This window comes from Argentina silus (assembly GCF_951799395.1).
Source record: "Argentina silus genome assembly, chromosome: Y".
Taxonomy (NCBI): Eukaryota; Metazoa; Chordata; class Actinopteri; order Argentiniformes; family Argentinidae; genus Argentina; species Argentina silus.
The window spans coordinates 574,647-587,638 of NC_139654.1; the positions used below are offsets into that span (position 1 = coordinate 574,647).

At 43.4% G+C, this 12,992-nt stretch overlaps 2 protein-coding genes and 1 pseudogene across 4 annotated transcripts in view; all 3 read right to left on the reverse strand.

Moving 5' to 3' along the window:
- LOC310823692 (glutamate--cysteine ligase regulatory subunit-like) overlaps window positions 1-12,992 on the reverse strand; it is a 119,912-nt pseudogene that overhangs the window by 29,871 nt on the left and 77,049 nt on the right. The gene's annotated exons all lie outside the window — the stretch shown is intronic.
- LOC310823935 (uncharacterized protein) overlaps window positions 1-12,992 on the reverse strand; it is a 106,626-nt gene that overhangs the window by 28,615 nt on the left and 65,019 nt on the right. The gene's annotated exons all lie outside the window — the stretch shown is intronic.
- Window positions 1-12,992, reverse strand: part of LOC310823885 (uncharacterized protein) — a 33,549-nt gene that overhangs the window by 19,288 nt on the left and 1,269 nt on the right. For both annotated transcript variants that reach the window (XM_083696795.1, XM_083696794.1), the window contains exon 4: window positions 12,776-12,889. In XM_083696795.1, coding sequence (XP_083552921.1) covers window positions 12,776-12,889 — 114 coding nt within the window. The remainder of the gene's footprint in view (window positions 1-12,775; window positions 12,890-12,992) is intronic.

The following is a 12,992-nucleotide window of genomic DNA, read 5'->3' on the forward strand; positions in this document are numbered from 1 at the left end:
TTACACACACACACACACCTCACATTCACACCCACTCTACACACACAGACCCCCTCCCCCTCATCCCCACTCATACACACATCACACTCACACAGACACACACACACACATCTTATATACTCATACACACATCACATACTACACTCATACACACACACATAGACACACACACACACACACACACACACACACTCATACACACATCACACTCACACACAGACAGTTGGCTATACCTACATTTGATTCCCAGGGTGTAAGACACCAATTGTGATTAGGATATCTCAAGCTGATTCCAAAGCTGTTTCCTAACATATTTCTTTAATCTTACAGTGATATTCTAGATAACCAATAACACAATATTATTATTATTATTATTATTATTATTAATATTGTTACTTTTTTGACATTTTACAATAACCCTAAAAAAAATTATGACTGCAAAAGGAAAGACAAAGGGAAAAATGGAGAAAGGGATTACCATGGTAACTCCAGTAGAAATATTAGAGAATAAAAACCCTCTTTTAACCCTTGTGTGGCGTTTTTAATTTTTACTTGAAGAAAAAATATACAAGGAAACAATTTTTCAACCTGAAACTCCATGGCCTTGGCTTATTTACTGTGAAGAACATCAAAGAAAAAAAAATAATTGAGTGCACATGCTACACCCCCCCCCTACACATTTATGTCCTTCACAGGGTGTTCGGGTCAATTTGACCCGCATATACACAGAGACACACAGACTTACAGAAACATGCACACACACACTCACACACATACAAACACACACAGAACCTGCACAATGTTGTTACAAAACATTCTGGGAAGCCAGAGGGAGGAGACCCTGAGAGACACCAGGGGACATGGGTGGTACTGGATATGTCACAGGGCCTCAGTGGCCACAACATCACTTAGGATAATTTTTTCACATCGTACAGCCTGGGACAGGAACTTCTCAAAAGAAAGCTGACAATGGGTGGAACAGTCAGAAAAAATAAGACAGAGCTCCCACCTCAACTTCTAACTGTAAAGAACAGGCCAGTCCATTCCTCCCTCTTTGTGTTTACGGCCAACATGGCCCTGGTATCCTACATACCCAAAAAGGGCAAAAATGTGATGCTTATGAGCACTGGTGACACCGCACATACAGAGGAGACAACATGTGCCCAGGAACCCAGCTTCTCTAGCCATAGTGAGGAGGGTGGAGGAGGCTCCTGCTGTCCCACCTGCACGACCCACACAACCACAACCTCCAGTGCCTGAAGTAAGTGTCCTGTTGTTGTTGTTTATGTGTGCATGTATCTGTGTGTGTGTGTGTGTGTGTGTGTGTGTGCGCGCGCGCATGTGTGTGTGTGTGTGTGTGTGTTTCTGAGTGTCTCTGTGTGTATTTGGGTCAAATTGAAATTGACTATTCGAAGATGTGGTGTGAAAAAAATCTAATAAAGTATTTTCATTATTCTAGATTGCATCTGGTGGCAACAAGAGGAAGCGCAGCGAGGTGTGTGAACCCTCAAAGGACTCAAAGACACAAACCACATGCAGAAACTGCAAAAAGTACATCTCCACGCTGGAGGACTCTTCTGTCAGCATACAGGACTATGCTGAGTATGTGACTGGGTACATTAGCACTTGTGTTGACAACATCGTGCCCACCATACAAGTCAAGAAGTTTCCCAACCAGAAGCCCTGGATAAACAGTCAGGTACGCCACATGCTGCGTGCTCGCTCTCTTGCATTTAGATCAGGCAATGAGATGGAGTACAAAGCTGCGAAGTATGGACTGAAAAAAGCCATTACAGCGGCCAAGAGGCAGTACAGAGAGAAGCTGGACGGCTTCTACTCCACTGCTGACTCCGGGCGGATGTGGCAAGGCCTGCAGCACATCACAGACTACAGGACCACCACCAACACCATCAGCTCCACAGACAGCCTGCCGGACGACCTTAACATCTTCTACACCTGCTTTGAGACCTCCAGCCACAGCACAGAGAGGAGGCACACAGACACCGGGACCACCCGACCCCCCTCCCCTCCACTAACCATCTCATCAGGCCAGGTAAACAAAGCCCTGAGGAAGATCAACCCCCGCAAGGCAGCAGGACCAGACAACATCCCTGGGCGGGCTCTCAGAGCATGTGCTAACGAGCTGGCTGATGTTCTCACCTCCATCTTCAACCTTTCCCTCAGTCACAGCACTGTTCCCTCCTGCTTCAAGACCACAACCATCGTCCCCCTTCCCAAGAAGAGCCAACCTGCCTGCCTGAATGATTACAGGCCAGTAGCACTCACTCCAATCATTATGAAGTGTTTTGAGAGAGTGGTACTGGCACACATTAAGAGCAGCATGCCGGACACCCTAGACCCCCTGCAGTATGCCTACCGGCCCAACAGGTCCACCTCAGACGCTATCGCTGCTGTCCTCCACTATTCCCTCTCCCACCTGGAAAACAAAGACTCCTACATCAGGACGCTCTTTGTAGACTACAGCTCTGCTTTTAATACAGTCATCCCCCACAGACTCATCCACAAAATGTCCACACTTGGCCTGCACCCCACCCTCTGTGACTGGCTCCTAGACTTTTTGACTGGCAGGCCCCAGTCTGTCAGGATTGGCAATAGGACTTCAGCCAGCATTATTACAAATGTTGGCACCCCACAGGGATGCGTCCTCAGCCCCATTCTCTACACCCTGTTCACCCACGACTGTGTCGCCTCCCACAAGGACAACATCATCCTAAAGTTTGCAGACGACACCGCAGTGATAGGATGCATCACTGGCGGGGACGAAGCAGCTTACAGGAGGGAGGTGGCCAGTCTGGTAACATGGTGCGAGGACAACAACCTCACCCTCAATACGGACAAGACGAAGGAGATGATAGTGGACATGAGGAAGAAGAGGGGACCTCATCGGCCACTGTACATCCGGGAACTTGAAGTAGAGAGGGTGAGCAGTTTCAAATACCTGGGCGTCCACATCAGCGAGGACCTCACCTGGACACTTAACACCACTCAGCTGGTTAAGAAGGCCCAACAGCGGCTGTACTTTCTGAGGAGGCTGAGGAAGTTTGGCATGTCGCCCAAGATCCTCAGCAACTTCTACAGCTGCATTGTTGAGAGCATCCTAACTAGCTGTATCACTGTGTGGTATGGCAGCACTACTGCTATGGACCGCAGACGCCTGCAGAGAGTGGTGAAGACTGCTGAGAAAATCACCAGGACTCCACTGCCCTCTCTGCAGAGCATCTACCACCGCAGAGTCCACAGGAGAGCCGCCTCCATCCTCAAGGACCCCACCCACCCCCAGCTCGGACTGTTCACACTTCTACCCTCAGGCCGGAGGTACAGAAGTGTTAAATGCAGGACCACCCGACTGAAGAACTCCTTCTTTCCCACTGCCATCAGACTCCTAAACAACCCATAGGAGATTAATATAACCGTACTACCTCAATAACTGAACTTTCCAGTTTGCATAATTGCACTGCTACATTTGCACTGTTTTATTATTATTATTGCTGCTATTTTATTTTATGCCTTAAATTTTGCTGTCTTGTACATTTGTTTAGTATATATTGTATATTCTTTAGTATTGTATATTTTACATTGGTTGGCATTCTGCGGACAGCAAAGCAAGAATTTCGTTGTACAGTGAAACATGTTTTCTGCTGTGCATATGATAATAAACACTTTGAATCTTGAATCTTGAATCTGTAGTACACATACTCTCAAATTCTGTGCATCATGTGTTGTGTAGACAGGCATGCCCATGCACACACACCATTTTTCGAATTCACATGTATCCAATATTATTTCAGAATTGTTTGAGAGATGTATTTTTCAGACGTGTACTATATTTTATTGACAGTGAATAAAGCAGTGTACATTTCGTTCATGTTTTGTGTTTCTATTTATTGTAAATCATCTCAAATTATTTTTGAGACATTTTTGAGAGATGTATTTCATATCCAGTGACTAAATCGATCTAAGTTTGGTTCTCGTGTATCTATTGTCGTTCATCACCTGTATTTGCTTTTCACAGCTTTGATTATAATAAGAATATCTCAATATCTGTTCAAAAATAATCAACATCAATGAAAACATTGTTTCATTTCAACTTTTCAGAGATAAGCATGATTTTTTCCACCCAAGTCCTTATTATAGCAGATTTTTTACATAAATTATAACTTTATCACAAAAAACGAATTGCACTTCCATTGTTAAATATAATCTAGCAGAGATTAATTGTAAATATTAATCATACATGTTATCTATATTATTTGGAATTGAAGGTAATGAGGAAGAAAAGGTGATGCCCCCACCCTACGACCATGGGGAATTCCCTGTGTTATCAGCAAAGATACACCTGGATGGGAATATAAAGGTGGAAGAAGAAGATGAGGAAGAAGAGAGGGGAAATAAAGAGAGAAGGGGATCAAGAAGCCCCATACAGCTTGATTGTTATGCAGAATTAAAAGAAGCCCTAAACCAGGTAGACAAAGGCGTGTGGAGGTCAGAGTCAAGACAAGAAAAAAGGACTAAACCATTGGAAGCCGGAGTAAAAGGAGAGAGAGGTAAAGGGAAGGAACCAAGCACACGCAGAAAAGAGAAACAGCTATACAGCACACCCAGAGATGAGGGAGCAACCACCTGGGGACCCGGAGATGACCCAAGAGATGACCCAAGAGATGACCCGAGGTCGGGTGATGAGGGACAGGGGGAGAGGAGGTCTTGGATAAGACAGAGGGAGATAGACCAAGCACAAACAATAGATGAAATATTTAGTGACTGGGAAGAAAATACTAGAAGAAGACATAAGGAAGAATGCAGAACTACTGAACGAGAGTTGAGGTATAGGGGAAAGATAGGTCGCCTAGATAGATATCATTGCCCCATCCTGATAAAAGGAAATCAAGGACACTATGTGCCCTGGGGTATGCAGGACTTACAGGGAATAGTTAGCAGATTACCTGACATACATGATGGAGCAGGTAAATGGATTAGAAGCTTTGAGGAAGAGATTGCAGGGAAACTGCTAGCGGTGGGAGACCTCAAAGCCCTGTTGGCCAGGGTATTGGGGGTGGCAAAGATGGAAGACATTCTCATAAGCTGTGGACTGGAAGGAGCACAGGGCTATACCAGAGCCGATGGGATGTCATTTGATCAGACCAGAAATGAGATGTGGACAACCCTGAGAGAAGAATATCCACAAAGGCTGGATATCAAGACCCTGAAGGGAGACCCACTGGGAGAGACTGAGACTCCTGCCACATACCTGCACTAGCAACTGAAGAAGTAGAAACTAGAGACTGAAGCAGACCCAGAGGGAGACCCACTGATGACAACTCTGTTCAGAACTGCAGTGATAGAGGCCATGTGCCCTCCGGTGAAAAGCAGGTTAGAGGATGTGGTGAGACGTCAAAAACACACAAGGAATTCTGTGATCATCTGGTCCATGCGGTGGAAAAATACCGGAAAGATGAATCAAAGCTAAAGGAGCAAGAAAAGGAGAACCAGAGAAAGTTAACATAGCTCCAGCTGGGGGAACTCACAGAATGAAACAAAAAGAAGGTACAAGGCGTAATGGCCGCCGAAACTTCCAGTGCTGAGACTTCAGGGACAAGAGCAACCCACCGTACCTGTAGTTCAGGTGTATACCCAGCAGCCCCAGCAGTTTCAGCCATGGAAGGGCAGACAGAGACCCCAAGGAAGGTTCCAAATAGCAGACTCACTAGGTCCACCCGGTGTGTGCTGGGGATGTCACCAGGCAGGACACAACCGAAGACAATGTACAATTAATCCATGGCAGCCGAGGGGGAATAGTCAACAGGGCTATGGTCAGCAACAGCAGAAGCCTCCACAAGGACCAGCCAATCCATATAGGGGACTGAATTATGGTTACTCGGGATGCCCAGAGAATCTGAAAAGGGAGGGTCAGCTTCCAGTGTTAACCACAGAAGCTGATCAAGAAGCAATGCTGCAGGTTCAAATAGAAGATAGAGACATACCCATGATGATAGATACAGTAGCAACCTACACTTGTGTAGGTCTAAATTATTTCTCTCACCTCCCCAGGTCAGGACAATTTGTTAAAACAGTAGGATTCTCGGGACAAGCGCAGCTAATTCCAATGACAACTCCAGTAAGTCTCAAGATAGGAGACAGAGCCACAACCCTGCCCGTACTGATCTCTGACCGGACACCTGTGAATCTCTTGGGGAGGGATGCATTATGCATGCTGGGGATGAAAATATGGTGTTTCCCAGAAGGTGTATATGTAGATAATATGGCAATAAAGACAGAAGAAATACCAATAACTGCAAGCGCAAATGTTTACTAGTTAGGGGAAATAAACCATGAAATAAAACAAACTTGGTTAAAATTGAGAAAATATATTGAAGCCCAATTGCCAGATGCACGAAGACCAAGATTTGACTACCACTGCACTGTGCAGTTTGACTCAAATTGCAACTCCGGCCAAGAACAAATTTGGCAGGAGCAAACCAAAAATCTGGTTGTCCCATTAATGTCACAATATATTATAGTGGGAAAACAGAGAGCAGCTATGCAAATAGATCAATCAGAATTGATGGTATAATATACCTAATGCTGCTCCTCATGTGTCATTAATGGTAAATAAAGGGTATAGAGCAAGAGCCTTGGGACCAATGATGAGAACCGCATTAAAGAGTGATTGGAAAGAAACAAGTAACCCATTGGTAAAACATTCTGCAGACAAGGAATTCATAAAAATAATATGTGCCACGCCTATGAATGGTATACCACAGGAAGTAGCCATATTGGTTAAACAACAGGTTCAGATGAAAGAAAAGTCAGATAATCAATTGAGAGATAACATGGAAAAACAGATCCCAGAAAGTCTCTGGTCAAAACATGACACTGACGTGGGCTTAGTAAAATCAGCATAATTATAAGAACAAAACAGGGCAGAGTATTACCAAGAAAAGCCCAATATCCTATGAAACCTGAAGCTGAGGAAGGAATAAGCAGAACAATAGAGGGTTTGATAGCAGCGGGAGTTTTAGAAAGAATAAACAGCCCGTACAATACCCCCCTTCTTCCAATTCTAAAAGCAGATAAGTCAAAATGGAGATTGGTGCATGACTTAAGAGCAGTAAATGAGGTGGTACAAGATTGGCGAGCAGAAGTACCAAATCCTCATACATTGTTAACAAATGTTCCTCCGACAGCCAAATACTATACAGTGATAGATTTATGCTCAGCTTTCTTCAGTGTACCATTAGCAGAAGAAAGTCGGTACTTGTTTGCATTTACCTACAGAGGACAACAATACATTTACACTAGAATACCTCAAGGGTTCAAACATTCACCTCATGTGTTCAACCAAGTTCAGCGGAGATTGGATAGAGGACTATGCGATAAAAACAGCAGCTCTGAGGGTGCTGATGAAAACAGCTGGTCAGCAGAACTTAAGAGCCCCTTTAATATGGACAACAGAAGCTACAATAGCATTTGAAATGTTGAAAAAAGAAATGCAACGGGCACCAGCATTGGCTGTGCCCGATTATAACAAACCATTCCTATTGTATGTGGCAAACAGAAGGAGTGGGTATGCTTCAGCAGTGTTAGTACAGGAAACGTGTAGTGGTAGGAAAAAGCAAGCGTTAGCCTATTATAGCACCAAACTAGACAGTGTTGCCCAGGGGTACCCGCCCTTTTCAGGGAGTGGCAGCTATGCACTATGCCTATGAAAAGGCCTCGTCAGTCACAATGGGATACCCAATAACAATATACACACATCACAAGACAGTGGAACTGTTAGAACAGGGAAGGTTTGTTCTAACGCAAGCTAGGAACCTGTCATATTTGTCGTTATTGACATACCCAGACATCACTATCAAGAGATGTAGTACAGTAAATCCAGCTGAGTTAATACCACTGGCAGATGAAGGGGAAGAACATGATTGTATAGCACACTCACTAACATTCACTAGGTTAAGACCAGACTTAGAATCAACACCCTTACAATATGCAGAAGAGACATATTTTGTAGATGGTTCATGTTACAGAGATCATTTAGGAAATCATGCAGGGTACGGCATAGTTAAACAAATAGGACAGACATTCCGAGAAGAGAAGATAGACAGCTGTCCACAACCGTGTTCGGCCCAGTTGGCAGAACTAAGAGCACTGACAGAAGCCTGTAAAATGGGAGAAGGCAAAGCAGTGAACATTTTTACTGACTCAGCTTATGCGCATGGAGTCTGTCATCTGTTTGGAGCAGTATGGAAACAGAGAGGTTTTTTGAAAAGTGATGGGTCACCCATACAGCATTGTGAGCAAATTAAGGAATTGATGTCGACCATGATGAAACCAAAGCAGTTAGCCATCATTAAATGTCATGCGCACCAGAAAGGTAATGATTACATTATTCAGGGCAATAATGCTGCTGATGAAGCGGCAAAGAGAGCGTCAAAGTGTGAGGTGGCCGTGTTGGCCCCAATGGTATTAATAGAACCAATAATGCAGCTAGAGGATATCATTCGCATGCAACAGATTGCAGGGCTGTATGAGCAATCCATGTGGCTCCAAAGGGGGCCAAAGGTAGACTCTACAGTGGAGATCACATGAGGGTACTATAGTGGCACCCACGGTGCTACTGGGGATTTTGATCGCTGATGCGCATGGTTTTGACCATTGCGCAAGGGTTTGAAGTTGTGAGAAAGATAAAACTCCAAGGGTATTGGTCACCCTATTTACAGGCAATGGTAGAAAATGCATTGGCAGAATGCACAGTATGCGCACAAAACAATGTAAGAAAGGGAATCAAAACACCTTTAGGACACATACCGGTTCCAGATGGACCATTTAAACATTTGGTAATGGACTATGTAGACATGATAAAAAAGGTCAATGGGAAAAGATACATGCTTGTTGTCATAGATAGATTCAGCAGATGGGTAGAAGCAACGCCATCGGCAGAATTAGGGGCAGGAACAGTGCTTAAATTTCTAACAAGAGAAGTAATACCCAGATTTGGAATACCCAATGAGATTAGCTCAGATAATGGTGCATGGAGCGAGGAAAATGTATTATGGGACCAGGCTAGGCAGAATGATTGGTATAGATTGGCAGAGTTTACAGCCAAATCAATAACAGAAGGAGATTGCCTCATGTGCAGTCCATCACCGCTCAAAAAGTTGCAAGTTGTACCTAATCCACATACATGCCAGGCATGTCATCAGTTTAATCAGAAGGTCTGTTGCTTGGAGTGGACAGAACAACCCTATTGTGGAGCCGAATGTTTAGGTATCTTAAGCAACCATAAATGTAATACATTTTATGATCAGACTTTTAGAGACCAATGTAAAGAGATAGATGTGAGAGTAGAGGGGAAAAAGAGGGAAGTTCCAGGACCCTATTCAATAGATTTGACGCAAAAGTTTGAATGCTTCGAAAAGCCATTTAATACAAGCCAATACACTAAGAGCCTGGGGCAGTTTAAAGGGAACTGTCATGTAACCTGGCACATTGTACCATGGGATATGGAGACACCTCGGCCTGAACCTTATCTTCAGGCAATTGGGACATACAACACCACCCCTCCTAAGGTAGTGTACCCTACAAGCTTATATGCAATATTGAAAGAGACCCCAAACGACAGCCACTGTTCTGGGCAACTAATGGCAAGATTTGGGATGAGTGGGATTCCAGGGGGAGTACCCATAACCAGTATATATACCAGCCAAAGCGAGGCCATGGCAGATTACTATTGGATATGTGGAGAAGGAAAGCTAAGGGCAGTATTACCTGCTACTTGGACAGGGATATGTGCTAGGGTTAAGCTAGCCAAGGCAGTGACTATTTTGACGGGGAATGATACCACTATAAGGGTAGATCAACAAGAACTAAGACAAGTACAGGGGGAAGCTAAAAAAGAAAACAGAAAAAAAAGGGCATATCAGACCCCGCAGTCTATATAGATGCCATAGGCCTAGAGGGGTGCCCGACGAGTTCAAGGCAAGAAGCCAGATATGGACAGGATTTGAATCAATTTTCCTCTGGCCTACAATAAATAAAAATGTGGATTGGATAAATGCCATTTATTACAATCAGCAGAGGTTCATCAATTACACAGATGATGCCCTATCAGCCCTAGGAGAACAGGTCAGAGAGACAAGCAAAATGACATGGGCAGAACAGACAGGCATTACATTTTATAATGGCAGCTCAAGGTGGAGTATGTAAACTGTTTGGGGACGAATGCTGTACCTATATTCCGAACAATACTGATCCCGCAGGAAGTTTTGTCAGAGCAGTGACTAAACTTAAAAATTTGAGAAAGGAAGTGAAAATTACTGCAGGCACAGACTTTGGGACATTAGACTGGTTAGGCAACATCCTAGGATCATGGGGAGGAATGTTGGCAAAAATGGGAATAATGGTTGTGATAGTGATTATAGTGTTAGGATTAATATTTTGTTGCATAATGCCTGTTTTGAGATATTTCTTTATACAGGGCACAATTAAGCAGAGGAGTGTAACCAGAGGGATAGCTCCAATGGCACTCAACAGAATGGGAGGCCATCTAGACCTATATCCCGTTCTCAACTGGGGAGGCAGCAGTGAGTCTTCTGCCCCCTCATCCGATGATGACGAGATCGTCTAGACTCCCAGCCAGGACTAGCAAGCTCGGAGAGGAAACTTGGGAGGAACATTGCTACAGTCATCAAAAAGGACGAATACCTGGCCATACAAGGACTTTATTCCCCTTGTAAATATTTACAATTTGAATGGACGATGATGTGTTTTATGGTGTTATGGGTAACACGTATTGTGTGTAGAACTAATAGAATGACCATGTTGAATGTATGCATAGAGGCACAATGGGATGGCCATGGTTCAGGGACAGGGAATGTTCCCTTGTGATGGAAATATAGGTCCCATTAGGGGTTGATGTGTTGTGTGATGTTTTAGTTTTTAGTAACAATTTGTGTAGTCATTTAAATGTGTAGGAAGTTGTTGCTCATGGGGACGGGTGCTCATTTGCAGACCTGTAAAGTGGTTGCTCAATGATGACTGGATAAGGTGAGGACCGTGGGGGAATTTTCCTAGTACGAGGCTGGGTTTTTCGCCCCCACCTGTAAAGGAGACGTGTCCCCTGGAGCTAATAGACTGTCATACTGTTGATGTCATTCATGTTATTTTTACTTATACGATTAGCATATGTATATTGTCTTGAATCACTTGCATGTTTTATTAGTATATCATGTTCAAATCACTGTTAGGATGTGGGACTAAGACATATAAGGGTTGTACACCTAGGGGAAAAGGTCACAAGAAAACAGATGGTCCTAGAATATTTGGAGAATGCAGTCAGAAGGGGTGAGGTCAGATTGAGGGGTTTGATATAGGTGAAGAAAAGAAAGAATCAAAATCTGCAGAAACCAGGACAGAGTAATTAAAAGATAGGGTAAATAAGTGATAAACAAAGTTGTAAACAGCCAGGACAAAAGGCTTTTGAAATCAGCCAGGCACATCAAGATTTAGGTAGCCAAACAGACGCCAGGGCAGGTGGGAGTAGCCCACCTTGATGACGAAATGTAATTCTTGAATGTTATTGGTGTATGTAGACAGGAACTAGAAGTTTGTTGAATGGTGGGGGTTGACCTGGGTTAGGGTTAGTATAAAGACAGGTGACAAACGGCTTTGAACGGCTTCAGATTCTCTGTGAATAAAGTCTTTGAATGAATTAACAGCTCCGGTTAATGGTATTTTATTTCAAAGTACTATTATTTAAATTCTACGACATCAACTGTGGGACCTTTTTTCTCCTGTCAAAAAAAAAATCTTCATCTCGCATTGTGACTGCCTATGGCCCTAACCCCTAACCCTAACCCTAAGACTAACCATAACCCTAGTCTGAGCATTGATTACTTTATCTTATGATGACTGATGAGGTGACTGATGATTCACTTACTTAAACAGATGTATCTCTAAGTCGCTTTGGATAAAGGCGTCTGCTAAATGCCATAAATGTAAATGTAAAATGACATCATATAGACAGGTGTGTGCCGTTCCAAATCATGTCCAATCAATTGAATTTACCACAGATGGACTCCAGTCAAGTCATAGAAACATCTCAAGGATGATCAATGGAAACAGAATGCACCTGAGCTCAATTTCGAGTGTCACAGCAAAGGGTCTGAATACTCATGTAAATGTGACATTTCAGTTTTTTATTTTAAATAAATTCGCAAACATTTCTAAAAACCTGTACTGTATTTGTCATTATGGGGTATTGTGTATAGATTGATGAGGAAACAAATGAATTGAATCCATTTTAGATTAAGGCTGCAACATTTCCACAACAAAATGTGGAAAAAGTGAAGCGGTCTGAATACTTTCCGAATGCACTGTATCTGTATTGTCAGTAGCTTTTAGGTTTTTAGTGGCCATCTCCCTCCAGTATCTGCTCTCCTCCTCCATGGACACGCCTTCTAGGGAGTTTTGTAACACTGTCTGTTGCTACAGTTTGCATTGAACTACAGTATATCTACATTCCTATGTCTAACATTTGAAATTCTGCCTTTAATGATAAATATGTGCTGAACTCCTAGAGCTGAAGATGCTGTCATTATAAGCTGTACAATAAATTATTGTTGCATTGTGTGCCTTATTCCCATGCTCCCTCCTTGATAGTAGAACTTGAGTTCATTCTAGTTTCCTCCGAGGACCTCATGAAACAAACAGGTGGCGTCGTCTAGCAGTTAGTTCATCACATCCCCCATGATACACCTACCTTTGTTTAGTAGTGTCGGTTCCTTGTCTGAAGTCTATTGGTTGTCCCATAGACCAGTCACTCTTCATGGAGACACAGCTGGGTACAGGTGAGGCTGGTCTCTCTTTCTGGACCCTGTCAAACACAAAGACACCAACATTCTCACATTCATTAACAGGAGACAGTGAAAATCACATGTTCATGAGTGGGTATCTGTGTTGTCAGACACCAATATTCT